Here is a 24,622-nt window from a genome sequence, read left to right on the forward strand (position 1 = left end):
TGTATCTGCGCGCTCTGGTGCTGGAGCGCAGTAGTTGAACGGGGCATAAGCAATGGAAAGTACAGAAGAACCGGCGACTGTCACAGCGCAGCTCTTGCCGGTTCCACCGCGGAGCGACCACGTCTCCTTCCTGGAGGGACATACGCTGTACGTCTGGGGTGGATGCCAGGTGAGAGACATAGAAAATAGATGTTGTATTTATTCAATTATCGTCTGAATAGTCTTTTAGAAGTGCAAAATGAGTTTGGGGAGATTAGTAAACATTTTTCTTGCCTTTATTTAAATTGAAGACAAAATTTGTAAGAACGTGAACTGACGTTTTGATGTGCTGCTTTGTTAATTATTTGTACTTTTTAGTGTGTGGATGGAAAAGAAACATTTCTGCCCAGTAATGAGATCTGGCTTTATGACATGGAGAGTGGAGTCTGGTAAGAAAAGAAAAAAGAGAGAAATTGTTCATGTTTTTTTTTTCAGCAGTTTGAGTATTATTTGGTTGACCCAGGTATGGCATTTCCTGAATAGCTGACATCCCTATAGGTATCCCTTCTGCAAACTGCACTTTCATTAAATGCAGAGTTTTCCTGTTATGTTTATTCTACCTGCTGTACATTGCACTTTTAACAGCAGTTATTTAGTTTAACAAGGAAGCAGGTAGAGTTTCTCAGCTGTTGCTACCATTGCCAACCCAAAACAATATATCTTTACAAGATTTTCCCTTAAGTTTTTATTTGTGTATGTGTGTGCGTGGCAGGTCTCGGAGGCAGATGGGCGGAGAGGTTCCTCCTGTTCTTTCAGAGACTTGTGGTGCATATCTCCAGGGTGTGCTTTACATTTTTGGGGGATGTGACAGCGATGGCCACAGCAACATGGTAAGCTGCCTTAGGAATGATAACATCACATAGCAGCATATCTAGATCAACAAGTACATCAACAGAGGCAGATAAACAAGTTTGTCCAGGACAACGGCAAGAGTTATTCATGATACTCTTCTCTATTGAAAGGCAATGCATTGGGAGAATGTGATTTCTGCTGTACATACCCTTATTTTACAGTCAGAGAGCACTTTGAAAAATGACCTATGAAAGCAAACTGCAGCCTAACCAGTCTAAAATAGTTTGCTGAGCTTAGCTGGTCACCCACCCTGGTCAGACTGGCTTTTCAGACAGTTTTAAAGAGTTTTTGGCACTTTTCAGCTGGTCAGGATGGGAAACCAGTTGAACACCAGCTTGGCCAGACTGGGAGACCAGCTAAGACCAGCAAGCACTCTTAGGCAGGTTTGTTTTCCGAAGGTTGTGCTCATCTGATTGATATTTTGCTTTGCAAATATATATATGAACCACAAATATTATTTACTCAACACATTGTAGGAAGTTTTTTTGGCTTTTTGGTTTAGGCAAATATGGCTGAACAAAGCTTCTGTTAAAGGGAAACTCCACATCCCCAAAACTTTTTTTTGGAGAATGTTTTTCTTGCTTGTCTGCCACTGATATACAGAGAGAACAAAGACATTATGTGCCATTGCACACTTCCCTCCATACAAAACACTTATTCCAGCTATTCCAGCTTTTTTGATCCTCCAATGTCTCAAAATTTCAGGCACATCTGCCAAGTCTTAAAATGTGATCTGTCCAAATATCCTGCAGAAAATTGAGGAAAACGTGAAAAACAAGTTTTGGGTTGGTTTCTGGCTGCGAATAAAAATCTCACTGCTTCTGGCTAAGCCCTTTGTACTGGTGGTATGTTGTGACAGGTGTATTGTGTTGACCTGTCAGATGGGGAATACAGCTGGAGAAAAGTAACAGACACAATTGGAGCAACACCCTCTCCCAGGGTCAGACATTCCTGCTGGGTCTATAGAAACAGGTAGGGAAAAACAAGGTCGCAGTAGCACATGTGCACACTGTAATAGGGCTGGGTGATAGGATGATGTAATCGGATATCGACGATGTAGATCCCAATGCCGATTGCGAACAGACGATGATCGACAATATCGGGAAATGACAAAACCATGGATCTGGGAAGTCGGCAAATATATTAAACAGTGGCCAGGGTGTGAAACTAGCACCCGCCATCCGCCAAATGCGATGAGGTTGAATCCAGTTCACAAGTTCCTCGTCCAAATGTATTTCATGCATAGATACTTTTGCTCATCTACCCGCAACAGGCGGGCGACCTATAAGACGTCTCGGAGTGACACATGACAAGAAATGCTGTTAGTCACAAAGATATGCTCTTGAAGAAACACACTTTATTAAATTTTTAAGAACTGACAAAAGAAAAGCCGTCAATGCTTGTGTCTGATTCAGTGTTTGTTCAGAGGCGTGCAGCGCAAGCCTGTCTCGTGGAACAGGCGCATATAAAGAGTTTTCACTCATTTTTCTCTGTTTCTTTCGAAGTCTATGAGAATGCTGAAAATGATCTCCGATCATATCAGGAGGTGCTGTGAGTTTAATTTGCTTTATTTCCTCGTGGTTGGCATAAATTGCGGATTATGTGATGCAAATGGAGCCATTGGAGATGGTAAATGTATGGATTTGGGGAGGTGGTTAAATAAGATTTTTTGATCACTTCATTGTTTTATTGCTTTTTTCATTTAGTAAAAGTGCAATTTGAATTTAGAAATGTCTTTTGTTTATGTTTTTCGTGTTTCAATATATTAATTACAATTTTAAAGCAAAATTAATAAAGCAAAAAAAAAAAAAATCACTTGATTCAGAGGCGTGATGCATGAGCCTGTCATGTGGAACAAGCGCATGTAAAGAGTTTTCACTCTTTTTTTCTCTGTTTCATTCATCTGAAAACTGTTTGCAAGAATAATGTCATCTGTGAGAATGCTGCAAATGATCTCTGATCATCTCAGGAGGTGCTGTGAGTTTAGTTCACTTTATTTCCACGCGGTTGGCATGCATTGTGAACGCAACTCTGCAGGTTCAGTAATATATATCTTTGTATTAAATAAACAAAGACGAACGTGATGAAATCATTAATATAAGACATATTCACCTTGAACCTAAAATTTAGTTTTCTTTTCTTTTCTAAACTGTATTACCAAAACGCAATACAAACACATTCGATAAGAACACACATTTGGCAGCATTATTTTGAGAACACAAGGGAATTTATTAGGCTTATTTATTTAGATTATTATTGGCTTTACATTTATAATTGTCTTTAGTTCTTAATCTGGAGGCTATTAGTAATTTCCCATCTGTGTTGTTGGCTGCTTGTGTGATGGCAAATATAGCCATGGAGAAATGTTTGGATTTGGGGAGATGGTTAAATAAGATTTTATTGCGTAAAATATTTTATTATATTTTGTTTAGTTTGAAGTGCAATTTGAATTTAGAAATGTCTTTTTTTATTTTTATGTTTTATGTTTTTCATGTTTCAATAAATGAATAACATTTTTAAAGCAAAATCAATAAATTCTATCATTTCAGTTCACCCAAAATTGAAATTTCTGTCATAATTTACTCACCCTCATGGTGATCCAAGCTCCTATGGCTTTCTTCAGTGGAACACAAAAGGAGCTGTTAAGCAGTATGCTAGTCTCAGTCACCAATCATTTTCATTGCATCTTTTTTCTATACAATGGAAGCAACCTAGTCTCATGGAATGAACAGTACTATGACTACATTTTTCCAAAATGACTTTTTCGTGCCGCATTCTAAGCTTCACTTTAGTTTCCTGCTGAAAATAACACTAGATGCGCTACAACAACTGTGTGTTTTATACACTTTCACACAAATCACGACTGCAATGGCTGATATGATTTTATAAACAATTATTTTTCACTCTATTACTCGCACACTGATATTATGATATCGAAACACTTTTACTCACGCATCATTTGAAAAATTATAAATTTGAATGCTTGTATTACAGATCGATCTACATTTACAAACTTATTCCAATGTGATTAGCTTCCGCGGTATCTCACCTGATGATCACCTGTTTTTATACCCTCTATTTATACCTGGAAGTATGCGGTTCGAGACTAGTCAAAGTACGTAAGCTAATATGTGAGATGAAAGTGTCTTAGAAGCAACATGAAATGATGTGGTTGCTCCAGAAAATGTGCTTTTCATGTCACATTTGCTTTTAGGACACTATCGATTAGGTTTAGGGTAAAGTTTTAGGTTAGGGTGGTACGTTTTACTTGTTAAAACCATCTAATATTCACCTTATAAAACCTGTCTGATTATGATACAATTTCACTGGCTTTTGGCGCCGGACATTTCAATGGGAAACTGCAGCGAAATGTGTAACGAAGCACATAATTTTGTTTTGTTAATTTTTTTGCCATGGTCATGTAACATTCATGAGATCAGGCTAAATGAAAGTGAATGCTGACTGAAGCCTCATTCTGCCTCCTTTTGTGTTCCACTGAAGAAAGAAAGACGGGTTAGAAACAACATGAGGGTGAATAAATGATGACAATATTCATTTCTGTGTTAACTTTAATCCCTTAAGTTTTATTTTTATTTTTTTCAGTGCACTTTCCTTACAGATATCCATACAGATCCAGAAGTTGCATAGTTTTCTCTAAACATTTTTACATTGTGAACAGAAACAACACCAAAGTTGAAGTTAAAGGAGAACGCCTGTAACTTTTTTATTCATGTCATGTGTATTTTGTTGATTCATGTCTTTTATTTTGAAATGTTTAGTTCTTGTTTCCCTTGTCATGTGATTCCTGTTTTCCCTCCATGTTCATGTGTCATGTTTTCATTGGTTTATTGTTTAATTATCTTGTTATCAGTTCTGTGTGTTCATTGGTTTATGTTCCCCCATGTCCATGTATTTAAGCTTCATGTTTTCCATTGTGTCTTTGTCAAGTATTGAATGAATGTGATTGTAGATGTTTAAGTCAAGCCACGGTTATGTCAAGCCATTGTCAAGTTCATGTTTTATGTTTCACGTTTGTAGTTAGGGTTATTGGTTATCATGTTTGTAAATAAACTGCACTTGTGTTCTTTATCTTCACGTCTTCTTCATCATCACTGCTAACTACGTTACAGAATACTTGACCCAATAATGAACCCAGCAGTTAAGCTCATACGACTACATCAGGGGAATCGTCCCCTGGAGGATTACATAGAGGACTTTAGCCAAAGGTCCACGACATGGCTGCCGCCGAGCCAGAGGTGCATGACATGGCCACCGCCGAGCCAGAGTTCCTCGTCATGGTCGCTGAACTAGCGACCATCTTTTGCTCCATGCCACGTCACAGCAACGCCTCAGCCTGCTCCATGCCACGTCACAGCAACGCTTCAGCCTGCTCCATGCCACGTTACAGCAACACCTGAGCAGTTGGACCTGGAGATGGTTCCCACCCTTATACCCACCCTTAGATCTCCTGAGCAGGCAAGGGGAACTTTCGGCCCTCCAACCCCGCCTGGATCCTCCGAGCCCTGGACTTCACCTTGGCCTGTCGGTCCCTCGACATTGCCTCAGCTCGGCGTTCCCTCGGCTCCACTGCGGTCCTTCAGCCTGTCGGCTTTGCCGGGGTCCCTCGTCCCTCCGGCTCCTCCTTGGCCTGTCAGTCACCTGGCTCCGCCTTGGCTCTCCAATCCTCTGGTTGCGCCTCGTCCCTCCGATCTGTCAGCTCCACCGGGGACCTCCTTCCCTATGGCTCCACCTCAGTCTTCCGATCCCCCAGCACCGCCTTGGTCCTCCCTGCCATCGGCTCCACCCTGGCCCTTCGAGTCTTCGGCTACTATCCGGGCACCAAGTTCCATGGCTCCACCCCTCGAGCCTCTCATGGCTCCACCCCCCACGGACTCTGCCCTGGTCCCATGCCCCTCGCCCTTTCTCGCCATGCCTCACGCCTCAAGACCCCCCCCCCCCCAGCTCCCTACAGAACTTTGATTTTGTCATGTTTTACGTGTTTTGTTTATGTGCTGGGGTGTCGGGAGCCGCCCCTTAGTGGGGGGGATATGTCGTGTATTTTGTTGATTCATGTCTTTTATTTTGAAATGTTTAGTTCCTGTTTCCCTTGTCATGTGATTCCTGTTTTCCCTCCATGTTCATGTGTCATGTTTTCATTGGTTTATCGTTTAATTAGCTTGTTACCAGTTCTGTTTGTTCATTGGTTTATGTTCCCCCATGTCCATATATTTAAGCCTCATGTTTTCCATTGTGTCTTTGTCAAGTATTGAATGAATGTGGATGTGTTTTGTTCTAGCCATGTTATATTTATGTCAAGTCAAGTTTTAAGTCTAGTCAAGTTCATGTTTAACGTTTATAGTTAGGGTTTTGGATTACTGCACTTTGTAAGTAAACTGCACTTGGGTTCTTCATCTTCACGTCTTCGTCATTGCCATTGCCAGCGCATCGTTACAATTCAATTAGTTAGAATGATTTGTGTAAATGTTATATTGTTGCTGCTTACTGTCTATTACAATCAGCCACAACATTAAAACCACCTGCCTAATATTGTGTAGGTCCCCCTCGTGCCACCAAAACAGCGCCAACCTGCATCTCAGAATAGCATTCTGTGATGATATTCTTCTCACCAAAATTGTACAGAGTGATTATCTGATTTACTGTAGACTTTGTCAGTTCGAACCAGTCTGGCCATTCTCTGTTGACCTCTCTCATCAACAAGGCATTTATGTCCACAGAACTGCAGCTCACTGGATGTTTTTTGTTTTTGGCACCATTCTGAGTAAATTCTAGAGATTGTTGTGTGTGAAAATCCCAGGAGATCAACAGTAACAGAAATACTCAAACCAGCCCGTCTGGCACCAACAATCATCCTTGTGATTATATAAATCAGCCAATCATGTGGAAGCAGTGCATTGCATCAAATCATGCAGATATGGGTCAGGAGCTTCAGTTAATGTTCACATCAACCATCAGAATGGTGGAAAAATGTGATCTCCGTGATTTGGAGTGTGGCATGATTGTTGGTGCCAGACGGGCTGGTTTGAGTATTTCTGTAACTGCTGATCTTCTGGGATTTTCATTTTCAACACAAAACTTTACTCCGAATGGTACCAAAAAAATAAAAATATCCAGTGAGCGGCAGTTCTGAGGACAGAAATGCCTTGTTGATGAGAGAGGTCAACAGAGATTGGCCAGACTGGTTCAAACTACGGTAACTCAGATAACCGCTTTGTATAATTGTGGTGAGTAGTATGCGGGCTGGCGATGGTTTGGAGGCACAAGTTTGATATAAACAATATTAGGCAGGTGGTTTTAATGTTGTGGCAGATCTGTGTAAGAGTAAGCAAGCAGTTACTTTGATGTGCCAGCTTTACAACAGTTGATGTCATTCATAGGCTTATCTACTTTGGCGGATATGGGTGCAAAACACTTCGAGAGGTCAACAACTCCAAAAGCTTCATCATTGATGAGACATCCTGGGTGAGCAAAAGGTTCATGCAAATACATTTACATTTACAGTTGTTGTACAGGAGAACTGGACTTTTTTTAGACTTCTCTTTACAGACAACAGTTGGGTCAGAATTGTTCCAGTTTTGGGGTTGGAATAAAGAAGTACATATGTTTGAACCTGAGTCAGCCACATGGACTGAACCACAAACTCAGGTAAAAGAGATGCTGTCTGATTAGCAAACAAAGCAAAACATAGGCTAGTGTTCTCTACTCTTAGTCATTACTATTAATAGATGATAGTATACATTGTTTTGATTTCCTGCTGTCTGGATCCACTTGTTGCAGGGTCAGACTCCAGAGCCCCGGGCGTCCCATGCCAGTGCTACTTTAGGCCATAAGGGCTATATATGTGGAGGTCTGGTAAGCAGAAAGCATTCAGTCTACACATAAATGTTAAACCCTAATCTTTCTAATAACAGCATTTTCAGTTCTTTTCAAAATATGTATGTTTTAAGCACTGGCTATTATGAGATATTGAAAATCTGTATGCATTGACTTTTCCTCTTAGAATACTGAAAATCCCTTCTGTCATTCCAGGAAACGCTGACGATAGACATTCATTGTTTAGATCTAGTAACGTGGACATGGACGCAAGTGTAAGTGCTGTTTTTTTTTTTAACAAGTGACCTGATAACATTACTAATTAAAAAGAGCAAACAAAAATCTGCACAAGCTGCTCTTTAAGCACACAGTGGTTCCTACACAATAAGGAAGTGTGTCTGCTGTAGGAGACTAAATATCATGTCTTATCAATACTCTTGCCACATTATTTAAAATGAACTTGATTTTTATATTTACTTAAAGGTGCAGTATGTAAGATTCAGAAACCCTTGTTATTAATGACACATGTGGCCGTTAAGTGAACTGCACCCAGCTACCTGTTGCTCGTGCTCGCGCACACACTCCATAGGGACGTGAGCGAGCGAGCATCAGACAAAACAGTGATGTAACGTACAAAGAGACTAAACGTGAACCACCGGCATCATGCTGACAAATGAGATAGCATAATTAAAATTACACAGTTATGATTGTTTTACTACAAACTTTGAGACTAAACTAAAACTACTTATCAGCTAACATAGCACACTGATACACAAATACAGCAACATACTACCGAACTATACCAGACATTTTACAGTTATGTTGCACTACTGTATGTTTTGTATGTCATATGTTGTACTACAAATAAGAAACCAGCATATTTGCTTAAATTTATCCTGTATACCTGTAGACTTTTAGTATAAAGAGAAGATCGTTGAAATTATTTGAAAGTTATGAAGCAAGGTAGCTTGCAATTTGTCAAGATCAAGTTAGCTAAAATTACACAGATCAATTCTTATGGCACAATATTTCACATGCTTTGCAGTTATTTAAGCTTACCTGTCCAATAATAAGAACGGCAATTCAGGGTCAGTTTTGATCCCCAAAACTGAACGAAAATCCCACTAGGAATCAAATGCCCTACCGATGTTCACTCTAGTTTTCGCTCGACCACGATCACGTTCCCGCTTAGCCAGACTGGATTTAGTAGATAAAAGTTTTTTTTTTTTTTTTGGCTTACTCTGAGTTTGTGTAGGAGTCGGTGTTGTGCAGGAAGCCAGACGTTTTTCTGGATTCCATCTCTAAGATAATGTTACCTAGTGTTGCAGTTTGTTGTCACTGTTGAATAGCGGAAGAGAAGCTATTACTGTCTGAGGCAAGGCTCTTGGGAGCATGCATAAACATCACATCCTTTGGATTTTCCCGGCAAAAGTGACCCGCTCCCTTCACATGAAAATCAGTCTACAGACTTTAATAGGCAACCTAGGAAGTCCGGGAAGGGCTAATATTTTAAGTTGCGTTACAAGCCCTTCACACATTGGCAAAAAACAAATGCGAATATTACATGAAAATTGTTACATATTGCACCTTTAAGAAAAAGTGAGTGAAACTTTTCCATGAAAAACATGCCGCCACAGTGGCAGGGTGTTGTGGATGGTTGCCAGGGCTTTGCTATGCAGTTGCTAAGGTGTTCAAAGGGTGTCTTGATCAGCTTACAAGTTCAGTAGTTAGGGCACTGACCAGGGTGTTGACCATTCCTAGGGCTGTCCCATTCGCAAATTGGTTCCAGTGCACTGAAATCTCCCCAAAAATTCCCAGAATGCACGGTACAATTCAGGGAGCATCATTGTTCACTATGTTCCTTTACCGAAAACGTTGTCATGTCTACTGAAGTCTTTTAAGCCTGGCGCAAGTGTAAATATATGATGTCAAAGCCTTGTTTCTCTTTATAAGAGAATTATCTTTCATCCATAATGTGAATGAAAGGTAAACAATCTTTTAAATATTAGAGTTGTTAGAAAAAGATTAAAAATTGTATATTTATTTCTTCATTTATGTAATTTATCTTTCATAATAACACTACGTTTTAATATCTACAGCAAAAACGTAAGTCAGTTTCATTTATGTTGCTGATTAATACCAGCTCTCGTAATCGTGGCACTAGTAATTAAAGGAATGTTCAGGGTTCAATACAAGTTAAGCTTAATCGACAGCACTTGTGTCATAATGTTGAGTGCCACAAAAATAAATTTCGACATGTTCCTCCTATTCTTTAAAAAATGAAAAAAATTAAGGTTACAGTGAGACACTTACAATGGAAGTGAATGTGGAAAACGTTTGGAGGATTTAAACAGAAATTTGGAGCTTATAATTTTATAAAAGCACTTACATTATTTCTTCTGTTAAAACATTATTTGAGCTGTAAATTTATCTAAATCATAATTTTTAGGGTTTGTTGACATTATATGATCATAATAACGAAGAAGTCAAATTGGCTCTAACTTTATACAAAAAAGGTCAGTAAGTGATTTTATCACACTAAAATCATGTTTACATGCATATCCTTTATATCTTGTAGCTATACTTTTGAAAAAGTGAGTATTTTAATGTTCAAAAATTGGCCCCATTCACTTCCATTGTAAGTGTCTCACTGTAACACAGATCTTTGCTTTCTTTAAAGAAAAGGAGGGACGAGTCAAAATGAATTTTTGTGGTAATCAACATTATGCCACAAATGCTGTCATTTGAGCTAAACTTGTATTGAACCTGGAACATTCCTTTAAGTCATAAGTGTCCGAATGCTCAGTGGATCAGTTCCCTTGTCAGTGCCTGAATTCATGTTCACAATATACTTACTGATTCATGACTGAGGGAGCTAGGACACTGATTGAGACACACCCAAAATATTTTTTGCATGTTGCTATGAGGTTGCCAGGGTGTTGCTAGGTGGTTGCTACACCTAAAAAACGTGCTTCATGTAGAAAAATCAAAATGCACTGATTTTATTCAAGTCAAAACTATTATTTCACATCACCAAATTAACCTGAATACATTAGGTATATAAGGGTTAGAGCAGGTAGAAACAGCTGACAATTGCAACAAAACAAAAAAAAAATTTGATTTTGATTTGATAAACTTTATTTATCCTCCTAAGGGAAAATTCACGTTACAGCAGCACATCCTAAGTGATAAAAATATAAAAAGAACAAAACCAACAGACAATTGCAACAACATAAGCACTATACCATAAAAACATTGCACAATAGTCACGCCAATCATGTGTGATATTGATTATACAGTCAGACGGAAAAAAATACTTTCTATGACGCTATTTTGAGCAGCGTGGATGAATAACCCTTTCACTGAACGTGATGACCAGAGGCCGCACTGTCTCATGGAGGGAGTGAGAGTTATTGTTTATGATAGAAGACAGCTTCTTGACCATCCAATTCTGTCCTATTTCATCTATGAACTACACTTCCTGATCAATTAATTAAGCCTTTTTTTTTTTTTTTGTCTCTCTGTAAAATCCCTCCACCCCAACATACCACAGCATACAAAATTAAAGATGCTACCACAGTATCATAAAAAGTCTTTAGCAATACCCGACACACACCAAAGGATCTCAATCATCCCAGGAGGTGGATAAGACTTTGACCCTTCTTGTATAAATAATCTGTATTATCAGACCAGTCCAGTTTATTATTTAGGTAGACACCCAGGTATTTGTATGATTTCACAGTCTCAGTGCCCACTCCCTGGATGTTTACTGGCACTATTTGGTTTGTCTTCCTTCGGAAATCAACTACGATTTCTTTAGTCTTGCATTAAGCTGGAGGCAAATTACGGGTTACCACTTGTCTATGATGTGCTGGATGGTTGCTAGATGGTTGCTTACTGGCCTAAGAAACAACCCCCAAATCTCTCTGATATTTCCCTATGGCTGTGGTCCCTCCTTAAGTGTAAATCTATGGGATTTTTTTCACCTGTTTTATCATTTGCCAGAAAAAACGCAAGTTCGATCACAGAAAAGTATTAACAAACTTTTCCACCCATGAGCTTTAGGGGGTTAGGGGGTTTTCAAAACCCTTGAACAATAGGAATAGCGATGATTGCCTTTTATTATTGTCCTGCGACAACTTTATATACCTTATATTATCCTCACAGATGTGTTATGATATTGATGTAGAGGTCTTTAGGTGCTGTCATGACCGCAGTTCGCAAATTAGCATAGATGGTATAAACAGACATTGTGGACCTGCACATGTCATATGCACACAAAAAAAACTCATGCAAAAAAGGCAGTGACAACCACAGCTTCAGAAAGTTACACACGTGGCTTAAAGAGCACACACTCAAGAGACATATAAATAAGTCATCTAAAAGGTCAGCTCTGTAGCTTCTAGTGAGGATGATTTCTGCTGTAGGTTCTGCTGGCTCTGATTTCTTTTAGATACATGATCGTGAATATGCAAAACATTTAAGTATTAGTGATGGGTCAACTTTACATTTACTATGCCTTATGCCATGGGACTGTTCAGCTGAATTATTAATCAGCTCTAACTGTTAATAAATGTACGTTGTACATTACCAGTCAAAGGTTTAAACAGATGTCACAGAAATGTTTGTCATTATCTTGAAAACCTTTTGATATAAAGGCTTATGCTTAAGTGCTTGAAATTAGTTTTGTAGATAAAAATACAGTAAATAGCGCTGATGAATGAGTTGGGCTGGATAGTGAAGGAAGAGCAGCCCACTAGTGTCCAAAGTATTCACAGCGCTTCACTTTTTCCACATTTTGTTATGTTACAGCCTTATTCCAAAATTGATTAAATTAATTATTTTCCTCAAAATTCTACAAACAATATCCCATAATGACAATGTGAAAAGTTTGTTTGAAATCTTTGCAAATGTATTAAAAATAAAAAACGAAAAAAAATCACATGTACATAAGTATTCACAGCCTTTGTTCAGTACTTTGTTGAAGCACCTTTGGCACCAATTACAGCCTCAATTCTTTTTTGAGTATGATGCTACAAGCTTGGCACACCTATTTTTGGGCAGTTTCTCTCATTCTTCTTTGCAGGACCTCTTATGCTCCATCAGGTTGGATGGGGAGCGTCAGTGCACAGCCATTTTCAGATCTCTCCAGAGATGTTCAATCAGGTAAAAATCTGGGCTCTGGCTGGGCCACTCAAGGACATTCACAGAGTTGTCCCGGAGCTACTCCTTTGTTATCTTGGCTGTGTGCTTAGGGTCGTTGTCCTGTTGGAAGATGAACCTTCGCCCCAGTCTGAGGTCCAGAGCACTCTGGAGCAGGTTTTCATCAAGGATGTCTCTGTACATTGCTGCATTCATCTTTCCCTCGATCCTGACTAGTCTCCCAGTTCCTGCCTCTGAAAAACATCCCCACAGCATGATGCTGCCACCACCATGCTTCACTGTAGGGATGGTATTGGCCAGGTGATGAGCGGTGCCTGGTTTCCTCCAGACATGACACTTGCCATTCAGGCCAAAGAGTTCAATTTTTGTTTCTCATGGTCTGAGAGTCCTTCAGGTGCCTTTTGGCAAACTCCAGGCAGGCTGTCATGTGCCTTTTACTGAGGAGTGGCTTCCGTCTGGCCACTCTACCATACAGGCCTGATTGGTGGAGTGCTGCAGAGATGGTTGTTCTTCTGGAAGGTTCTCCTCTCTCCACAGAGAAACGCTGGAGCTCTGTCAGAGTGACCATCGGGTTCTTGGTCACCTCCCTGACTAAGGCCCTTCTCCCCCGATCGCTCAGTTTGGCCGGGCGGCCAGCTCTAGGAAGAGTCCTGGTGGTTCCAAACTTCTTCCATTTATGGATGATGGAGGCCACTGTGCTCATTGGGACCTTCAATTCTGCAGAAATTTTTCTGTACCCTTCCCCAGATCTGTGCCTCGATATAATCCTGTCTCGCAGGTCTACAGACAATTTCTTGGACTTCATGGCTTGGTTTGTGCTCTGACATGCACTGTTAACTGTGGGACCTTATATAGACAGGTGTGTGCCTTCCCAAATCATGTCCAATCAACTGAATTTATCACAGGTGGACTCCAATCAAGTTGTAGAAACATCTCAAGGATGATCAGTGGAAACAGGATGCACCTGAGCTCAATTTTGAGTGTCATGGCAAAGGCTGTGAATACTTATGGACGTGATTTTTTTTTTTTTCCGCGTTTTTTTATTTTTAATAAATTTGCAAAGATTTCAAACAAACTTCTTTCACATTGTCATTATGGGGTATTGTTTGTAGAATTTTGAGGAAAATAATGAATTGAATCCATTTTGGAATAAGGCTGTAACATAACAAAATGTGGAAAAAGTGAAGCGCTGTGAATACTTTCCGGATGCACTGTACATGGGAACTCCTTTAATACTGTTTAAAAAGCATTCCTGGTGGCATCTCATGAAGTTGGTTTAGAAAATGCCCAGAGTTTGCAGAGCTGTAATCCAGCCTACTTTTAAGAAGCTAAAATAATAGATGGTTTTAATTTTTAAAAAATCTTTTGGTCACTACATAATTCCCATACTCCCATTTGTGTTGCTTTATTGTTTTAAATACTGTTATCCAAAAAAAACAAAAAAGTCATAATAAGAATACGTAGGTGCGTCCAAGCTTTTGACTGGAAGTTTAAGTCAGAAATAAGCATTTCTCTTCTTGAACCCAGTGACCATCAGGCTGCTTCTCTCCCACGGGGCCGTACTCTTCACACACTCACAGCCGTCTCAGACCACACGCTCTTCCTGTTTGGAGGCCTCAGTTCTTCTGGGGAGGTTCTTAGTAAGTTTATATGTCAAGTGTTTAGAAACATACACATCCAAAAATAACCATAACAGTTTTTACTAACATTCCATATTTCTTTTGTCTAGGTGATGGGTGGGAATTTGACATTATAACAAGAGAATGGAGAGAGAGGGACCATGCACATAAAGATAAACCCAGGTAGAATATTGTGTACAGTAATACAGTGTTGTCTGTGTAATCTTAAGGGACGGAGTAGATTTGGTGGTATACACAGAGCTACCACATTTTTTGAGCAATGAACTTCTAATACCTTTCCCTTACTTTTTCAGCCATTTGCAAATTGCGATTACTGGATAAGGATTTTTAAAAATTATTTACATTTAGAGTGATTTGCGAATGAATCCATCAGACCGAATTATGAATTGGTTCGACTAATTAATTGAGAAGAACCATTTTATAAGAACAAGTCGCACACAAATCAGGCATTACTATGGTTTGAGAGCACGTTTTACTCTTCCCAAGAGCAATGTTTAATGTTTAGCATAACCAGAAAAATTCATATTTATTATAGAAATTCCTATGACTTTTAAGACTGTAACAATTTCCATGACTTTTCCAGGCCTGGAAAACATCATGTTAACATTTCCTGATATTTCCAGCTTTTTCAAGACAATGGGAACCCTGTACAGATTAGGTCTGAATCAGTCCACTGAGTGTCCCCCATCTCTGCCCTCAGGTTATGGCATTCTGCTGACAAGGGGAGGGATGGTGATGTAGTTGTTTTTGGAGGAAGCCAGACCTTCTTCTTTTTAATGGATTCGGTATGTGCAATCTACAAGAAAAGGCTTTTATTTGTGAAATAAAAACAGCAGCTTTCATAAACATGGTGATGTACAGTATTTATGGCTAGAATATTCACAGATTCTGAATCAGCTTTAAAGGTCTGATTCGGGGATCTGTTTTGTTTGAGCCATAATCCATGAGCTCTGTGCGGGGTTAAAAACAGTAAGCATATGTTCAGAGTCAGACTCAAGAGTATGTTACAAAAAAGTGATGCATGCAGATCAAGCAGGGCTGGAACTAAGAAAGCTGCACATACCAAAAGTGACCTTATATACCACCAAATGAACGGATGATGAATAGACCTGTACTTATGGACTCAACAATTGTGTGACACATTAGCTCAGAGCTCTCGAGAGATGCAGACTTTGGCTAGTTGGAATTCATCCAAGACCATCAAGAGTTTGTTTAACCATTGTTTGATTGTGATCCTTGAGTCACAGCCAAAGCACCTACCATCATAAAAATTCATACAAATGAAATGCAAATTAATTAGGGGATAATGTACAGTCATCCGGTTGTTATGGCAAAATAAACCCTGACATGGTTATCAGGACCCAGACGCGACGTGAAGAGGATCTTGTATCACCTTGAAGGGGTTTATATTACAATAACAGGCTGACTGTACATTATCCTGCTTGTTACACGGTTACTAACCAAATAAATAAATGGACATAAAATATTGATCTGTGTAAAAATTATGTAATTATGTGAGAAGAATAATATCGCTGAACATCTGAAAAATCCACCTCCAGTTTGCTTCAGAGTTCTGTTGGTGTTTATTTTGGAAAAATGACCATCTTACTCCTCATTATTCGGCCTATTATAAGACTAATTGCCAAATAAATAAATAAATGGACAAGAAACATTGATTTGAGTTGAAATGATTTAATTAGCTTACTTGTAGTGATCCGAGAAGCAGGAAAGATGACTCGCAATACCCAGATGACCGGTCTGATAAGTCTTAATCCCCGGGTGTGCGGTTGTTACTCAGAGATATCAGACCACTAGATGGCGCAATTAACCAGTCAGAATCAAGTATTCCAGAGCGCCGTGTAATAATCTCTATTAACTCTATTTTCACTATTACCACAAAAAGAACTCTTATCTCAGTTTAAAATAGAAAAGGCCTGTACAGAAATGCACTTATAATGTACACTTCAGAATAATTGTACACCACTGTTCAGTATGTTTTTACACTTTCCCCACAGAGTTCCATTGTTAGTGTATAACTATTGCATTTTTACAGTTAAATTATTGTCTGTGGTAACAGTCAGCATGCCACAGATGCTGTCAATATAGCTTAATGTGTATTCAACCCTGAATATTCTTGTAACCTACAGTACATCCATTTCTCCCTCTGTAGGTCGTGGCGCTCAGATCTCCATCTCAAACTCACTGTGGAGATGTGCTGGTGTTTCAGACCCAACCGTATACCCTTTCAAGGTAAAAGCAAGCTGAAATACACACTGCACCAAACAGTTCATACAGTCATTCTCTGTTTGGGAAACATTTCATTGTGTCAACAGCCTAACAACCCATTGAGGACTAACACCCTTAAAAACCTTAAAGATTTTTTGTTGTTGTTGTTTATAATTATAATAATATAATATAAACCCTTTATAAATATATAAAAGGTCATTTTAAGTGTTCTTAAGTGATAAAATTATTTATTTGCTAAATATTTGGCATATCCTTTGTAGATTATGTGAGGACTGCATGGGAAAACATACATTTTCTCTTCAAGAGCAAGTGTCTTGGTTACCAGCCAAACTTCGGAAGACAATTGGCAAGAGGATATCGTACTTCAGGGCAAATAATCAAAATATAGATGCAGTTTCATAAGATCAGAAAGGCGATCCTTGTTTTAAGATGGATTTAAGAATATTTTTGTTCAAGCATTCCACATAACAGATTAACTTCTTTAATTGGTCATAAAATGTGGTCTAATCTTCATCAAAGTCATAAGTATAGACCAACACAATGTGCTTAAGCTAACAACACACAAACAATTATAATATTTCATGTCTTTATTGAACACATCCCATTAAACATTCACAGTGTTGTGAAAAAGTAGGCAAACCCTTGAATTTAATAACTGGTCAATCCTCCTTTAGCAGCAATGACCTCAACCAAGTTTCAATTAACTGCAGATTAGACCCTCACAATGTTCAGCAGGAATTTTGAACCATGGTTCCTTACAGAACTGCTTCAGCTCAGCCATATTCTTAAGATGTTTAGTGTGAACAGCTCTCTTGAGGTCATTCCACAGCATCTCTATTGGGTTAAGGTCTGGGCTGTGACTGGGTCAAAAGTTGGATTTTCATTTTTTGAAGCCATTCTGGAGTTTATGTTTAAGGACAACGGTCCTGCTGCATCACCCAACTTCTACTGCGCTTCAGCTGGTGCACAGCCACTCAGACATTATCCTGTAGGATATCTTGATAAACTTGTGAATTATTTTTTGTTTGTTCAGTATTGTAACTTGGATGAAGATCAAACCAGATTTTAAGACATTTATAATTTTCCAGAAATGTATATGTAAATGCAGGTAATTCCAAAGGGTTCACATACTTTTTCTCGCCACGGTATAGTAAAGACAAACTGCATTCTTTTTTGACAGTATGTACAGAATTTGTTTTCAGTTCTTTTCACATAGATGTAATATGGTTTTACCTATTTAAACCTGCTGGAAAGTCACTGAAGGTTTTACCACTCTTTTTCCACCTGTATGTATATTTTTGTATACACATACATACATATATTTTACAGCCAATAAAAGATGACATGGTTGTTGTTTATTTAGAAATGAATCTGGCAACTTTCGTGGCCGGTTGGCAAAACCTCCAAAATCTCAATCTTGGCATAGGTTTCTATATAAAAATATGTGTCCAACAGCCACTTAGAGTTGACATATTTAAATAATCTTTACGTGAAAAACACATAAGAAGTATATGAATGTGCATTAATCAGTTAAAGCTGATGTGTGTAATTTTTTTCAGTGTTAAAATTCTTGTTTCCCAGTTTAATTTGCAGAGTCAACTATAAGTTAGCCATTTGTAGATTGGGCTAACCTAAAATTGTAATTCTGTGACTAAAATTGAAGATTCCTCTCTTTGTTTGAGTGGCCCGTCCAGCCCGACACAGCAACATTGACCAATTTTGTGAGTTTGGGATGGAATCTGTGTCTGTGAAATACTGTTTATACAAGTAATAGAAGACAGGTGGAGTGTTCTGAAATCTGTTTGAAAATGGTGATTACTTTTGTAATTCTGTTTGGTGGCGCAGAAATTACACACTTCCGCTTTAAGACTAACCCCATTCTGGCCCACTATATTAGATGACTGACAGTATCATTACATCATAAGAAAGCATCATTAAGAAATAAGACTTAATTATAATTTTATTATTGTGCATTACAATAATACACACCCTTTCATTGCTTTAATGATCACTTTATTATTCAATATCATGGACTGGAATGCTTTGTTACAAAATAACAATGGAATGATAAAAATTGGTGATTATACTATACATTGTTTTGTTTTTATTATTATAATTCTATAAAATCTCATTGTTTTTTGTGATTCATCTCATTCTTGAAGGACAACAGCTTTCAGTGTTTACTGTACCTGCTTGTCAAGAAAAAACTATTTATTTTTTCATATAAAACCTAATATTCTTTTTGGTATTCCCTCAAAGTGCAGAATAAAAATATTCCAGAGGCAGAGGGAGTCTATAACCGTTCTGCAGTGCTTGTGGTAGAAGAAGACCACTGTTTAAGACTTTGTACTGCTTAAGACATTGTTTGCATGATGAATGTTGTCCATTCATACGATTCTACAGCCCTAACATACCGACTGGCATTGCCCAATCATCTTAAAAAAGGCCCATGGGAAGTTATACTCACTTCACTGCACTGTTTTAAAATCAAAGACGGAGAACAATCTGCAGAAATTTCAACACAGCAGCAAAGCAATGCACAGCTCCACCAAAACTATGCAGCATTGCAGGGAAAGCTCACAGGGATGATTCGCCCAAAATTAAAAAAAAAATTAAAAAAAATCTCTCATCATTTACTCACCCTCATGTTGTTCCAAACCTGTAAGACTTTATTTCAAAATTCCTTCCCTTGTGTTCCACAGAAGATACAAATTCATATGGGTTTGAAACCACATGAAGGTGAGTAAATGATGACAGTATTTTCATTGTTGGGTAACCCAAACTTTTAAACAGCTGAAACAAAAAGCAAAATGGAAAATAAGAAAAGCATAATGCTTGCTCAAATGCCAAGAGTCTAGCTAAAGCCTAGATGTCTGGTTGAGTTCTTCTGTCTTGCTTCACATCAGGATGAACATATAATGACATACACTGGGGCAAATTAAAACTTAAACTGAGACATAGCCAGAATTGTTATGCACTCCTCAGTGCATCCCTCACTCTTGTATCCCTTTCATCCTCTATACCCCCCTTATTCTTTTCCTTAGATTGCCTGTACATAGTTGGATGGGAGCATCCCCTGCTGTCCTGTGCGCTCCACGCGTCCGAACATCCAGCCCTCGTCTATCTGCTGCACGTCCACTATCAAGTCCCCATCTGCAAATGACACCTCATCCTCATCAGCAGCGGTGTAGTCGTACACTGCCCTATAGCGCTTCTGTAGACACAGATGAACAGGGTTAAGAAAGACATATAGAAAACTACGCAAGATCTTAAAGGGGACATGAAATGAGGAATCAAATTTTCCTTGATTTCTTTTTTTACATATGTTTTTTGTACTATAAAAACATACTGTAAGTTTCAGAACTCAAAAGTTGCTCCTCGCTGCGAAAAGTGCATTTGTTAAAACCAAGCTGCCAAAACGACTCGTTCTCTACTTCCTCCATATTGTGATGTCACGCTGTGGTAGACATTTGCATCTTACCGCCTCCACAACACATTAACGACTACTTTACCTTATCACTTCCGTAGCCCCACCCAGTAACGGTGAGCAGTGAGATGGCAAAGAGAGAGCAGGTCAGTCAAGAGCAGAGAGCCAATCAAAATAGTGGCTGTTTACTGTCAAGTCTTAAAGGGGAAGCAGCACCAAAACAGAGCACTCCCGACAGAGGTGGAAAATTATCATGGTTTACAAAAAAAAAAAAAAAACACGAGTTAAAAAAAACTTTACTATTATTATAAGCGAACCTCACGGAACACATTAAAATAATAAAAAAAAGGCATGTCATGACCCCTTTAAAGGATAGTTCATGCAAAAAATGAACATTGTCATTATTAACTCACCCTCATGTTGTTCCAGTTTCTTTGTGCAACATAAAAGGAGATGTTAGGCAAAATGTAAGTCTCAGTCACCATTAACTTTCATTGCATCTTTTGTCAATACAATGAAAGTGAATAGTGACTTAACGTTATGCCTCACATCTACATTTATGTTGAACAAAGAAAGTCAGGCGGTTAGAAAACAATCATATGGGTTTGAAGAATACGAGTAAATGATGACAGAATTGGGTGAACTATCCCTTTCTTCCATTCTTTGAAAATGAGGACTAAGTTCCTTACCCCACCACTAGAGGGCGGTGGATGAGCAGCAGCCGAACGCACAGGCTGTGGATCATAGTTGAAGCTCGGAGATTGAGCTGGTTGATGAAAGCCTAAACACAAATCAGGAAATATATATTAGAGTATGCAAAATATGTTTAATCCTACAGACAAAATAAGCCTTGTGTGTGTGTATATATGAGTTCATACCTGGACTGTTGACGGCGTCAGTGGGTGAGCCCTCTCCACCCATCCGACTTTTTTCAAAATCCTCATGATATTTTATCTATTAATAAACACAGAAAACTGTAACACAGCACAGAAACACTGATGGCATGCATGGAAAAGATAACATGAAATGCTTGGACAAGCACAGTTTTCTTTCCTGTGTTAAATTTGTTCTATTGAAACATTTCGAAGGGCTCGCCGATTCCAGTGTTGTTGTTTTTAAATAGCCAGTTGCCTTTAGTTTAGATTACTAAACTTAGTTTAGCGCTTGTACCATGGATCAGAGTAATGAAGAATGGATACAAAATGGATATATTCCAGGAACTTCCACTGCAACTAACTGGTGATTGGGAGAGGAAATTTATTTTGAGATGATTTGCTACTTGCTATTGCTAGTCAAAAGTAGGAGATAAGATTATTTAGGAGGAGGAAACATTCTCATTCTTGACAGCATATTATTAAACAAAAATGTCTATTCCCCCCTGCATTCAAGACATTTTTTAGTCCATTTTCCCAAAACAGAAAGAGTGGTAATACTAAATATATATTAAAATATATCTGCTAAAGGTTTTTAGCAGATTTTTATTTGTCAACTTTTAGGAGTACATTAGCATAAAGATTGCCTCAAAGCTAATAAGCATGGATAAAAAGCCACAAAACACTTAAAGGAATATTCCGGGTTCAATACAAGTTAAGCTCAATCGATTAGGGATGGGCACTAGTACTCGGACATGGCAGCAATGATCGATCATGAAAACGATGATCAATAGTGATCACGCATGATGTGACTTTTCACTTAATTTGAAATCCAGTGACAATTACCTGACAACTAAACACACAAACAAAGAGGGAGCTTATTTTTAATTTTGAGATTGATTACATTGTGGTTTTCAGGGGTACATTGATTGTCAGAGACGTCTCATAACAACCAAACTGATACAACACTGCAATGCTATCATTACGATAATCAAAAGAGAGTGTAATTAACCGTGTTTTGAACACCTGTCTCTGCAAAACATTTGCTAAACACGTTTTTTTATCATTTCATGTAAGAATTTTGACTCGTTAATGGATATTATTTAATAAAAGTAAATGTTTGTCACTGACCGTAAACCTCCCTGCCCTGCGTGAAGTAACACGCACCTGCATCTCGACGAAATGGGAGTTGAAGATTTCTGCATAAGTTTCCAAGTTAGATGTCCAATATAAAGTGTCATTCCGTTGCACTTTCCCCAGTTGAAAGGTGGAAATTCAGGCTCTCCGAGTTGAATGGAATGCTTCATGAATCACAGCAACAACAATACAGAGCATCACGGCTTTCCTCACAAGAGCGAGCATTTGGGGACACACACACACCAGGCGCGTGTGGCAGTGGACTCAACGCGCTGAAGCAACGCATATACAGCAGGCGAGTATTTCAAACAGCTAGACAGAGCTAGACAGAGCGCAGCTAAATGGAACACAATGCAGCGTCTTCAAACTGAACTTCAATTTAACACGCATATTAAAAACGCAATGGTTATGGCGTCTCCTGTTATTTGAAAATAGACGGTTCAGACAGTCACTAAAAAAACTGGTGCATGCTTACTAAGATTACTACGGTAACCTGAAGGAAGAACAGACAGACGTGCGTTGGGCAAATTCTTTCAGAGTTGGACAGCGAATCTTCACATAATGATAAAATATGATGCATTATATTTTTAATCTTTTGTACATTTTGTAACATATTATTTTATAACAGCCTATAATAATGAATAGACGATACACTGGAACACCAAGGCACAATGCAGCAGCCATAGATGTTTGTCAGACATGTTATTATATATACACAGTTATGAACATGTAATTGCCCATCGAGTACTCAACAAGTACTTGAGTAATTAGTCCGAGTACTTGAGTAGACAAAATGACCAAAATGCCCATCCCTAATATTGATTACCTCAAAAATAAATTTCGACTTGCCTCTGCTTTTCTTTAAAAAAGCAAAAGTCGAGGTGACAGTGAAGCACTTACAATGGAAGTGGATGGGGAATTTTCAAAATATAGCCAGAAGACATAAACAAAATGCATGTAAAAATGATTTTAGTGTGATAAAATCACTTACTAACCTTTTCTGTGTAAAGTTAGGCCCAATTTTACAACTTCGTTGCCATGACGATGAAATGTCAACAAACCCTAAAATTACTGTACAAATTACAATTTAAACAACTTTACAGCTCAATTAATATATGAATTTTAACAGAAGAATTAATGCAAGTGCTTTTATAAAATTATACGCTTCAAATTTCTGTTAAAACCCTCCAAAAATTGGCCCTTATTCACTTCCATTTAAGTGCCTCATTGTAACCTGGATTTTTATAAAGGAGGGACGATTCAAAATAGATTGTGGTAATCAACATTTTGCCATAAATGCAGTCGATTGAGCTTAACTTGTATTGAACCCTGAATATCCCTTTAATTGACAGCATTTGTGGCCATGTTGCAAAAAGGAAAGTAAAGAAAAAAAACGAGAGGTTTACCATCATTTGCTGAGGACATGTGTATGCCACTGGATACAAACAGGCAGAAAGGTAAAAGTTCCCAGACTATCTAAAAATGATATTTATTGACAAAATATTATATGTCATAAATATTATATGAAAATGGTAAATGATAATGGGTTGATATATTTTTTGAGTATAAATGAGCTAGTAATCTACTTCCCTGACGAAAAAGGTGTGTAGAAAAATAAATGTAAGCTACAATAATAGTTAAACCATCATAATGAAATCATGAAGATACACTAAACGAGTCGCCACGTACTAAACCCGTTCTACCAGCACGGTTGATTAAGGTAAGCCAACCATGCCGAGAATTCTGGGCCGAGAGCGGTTTATAATCATGACATGCCAAACCGTGCTCAAGTGGAAATGCTACTGTAACCGTTTCATACTGTGCTCAGAACCATTCAACCCGATGGTGGAAAAGCGGCTAATGTTGATTACCACAAATATTATTTAGACTCGTCCCTCCTTTTCTTTAAAAAAAGGTTTGAGGTTATAGTGAGGCACTTACACTGGAAGTGAATAGGGGCAATTTTTGGAAGGTATAAAAGGTAGAAATATAAAACTCATAACTTTATAAAAGCACATACATTTATTCTTCATTTAAAACTTCTGTATTATTTGAGCTGTAAAGTTGTTTAAATCAGCGTTTATACAGTCGTTTTAGCATTTACACCTGTACGTATTTACAGTGAGTATTTCTCATGTTTACGTATCAGCCCCATTCACTTCCATTGTAAGCGCCTCACCGTATATCAGACTCTTTTTTTTTTCTTTTTTTTTAAGGGAGGATGAGTCAAAATACCACAAAGCTACAAAGATCTGGTCACCATTCACTTGCATTGTATGGACCTATAGAGCTCAGATATTCTTCTAAAAATCTTCATTTGTGTTCTGCAGAAGAAAGAAATTCACATATCTGGGATGGCATGAGGGGGAGTAAATGATAAGAGAATTGTTATTTTTGGGTGAACTATCCCTTTA

At 38.4% G+C, this 24,622-nt stretch overlaps 2 protein-coding genes across 2 annotated transcripts in view; one reads left to right on the top strand and one right to left on the bottom strand.

Annotated features, from left to right (window-relative positions):
* LOC127427505 (kelch domain-containing protein 1-like) lies at positions 1–19,396 on the top strand. The gene is made up of 13 exons (XM_051675171.1): positions 1–169; positions 358–428; positions 752–869; positions 1,751–1,863; positions 7,287–7,371; positions 7,456–7,554; positions 7,687–7,761; positions 7,939–7,997; positions 14,413–14,525; positions 14,615–14,687; positions 15,226–15,310; positions 16,696–16,775; positions 17,033–19,396. The coding sequence occupies exons 1-13, from the start codon at positions 53–55 to the stop codon at positions 17,172–17,174; spliced, it is 1,230 nt and encodes a 409-aa protein (XP_051531131.1). The 5' UTR covers positions 1–52; the 3' UTR covers positions 17,175–19,396.
* LOC127427508 (LIM and SH3 domain protein 1-like) overlaps positions 18,764–24,622 on the bottom strand; it is a 23,510-nt gene continuing 17,651 nt past the window's right edge. The window contains exons 5-7 of the mRNA XM_051675175.1: positions 21,078–21,153; positions 20,889–20,980; positions 18,764–19,986 (exon numbers count right to left, since the gene is read on the bottom strand). Of these exons, the coding sequence (XP_051531135.1) occupies positions 19,813–19,986; positions 20,889–20,980; positions 21,078–21,153 (342 nt within the window). The 3' untranslated portion in view covers positions 18,764–19,812. The remainder of the gene's footprint in view (positions 19,987–20,888; positions 20,981–21,077; positions 21,154–24,622) is intronic.

This window comes from Myxocyprinus asiaticus, chromosome 36, assembly GCF_019703515.2.
Source record: "Myxocyprinus asiaticus isolate MX2 ecotype Aquarium Trade chromosome 36, UBuf_Myxa_2, whole genome shotgun sequence".
Lineage (NCBI taxonomy): Eukaryota > Metazoa > Chordata > Actinopteri > Cypriniformes > Catostomidae > Myxocyprinus > Myxocyprinus asiaticus.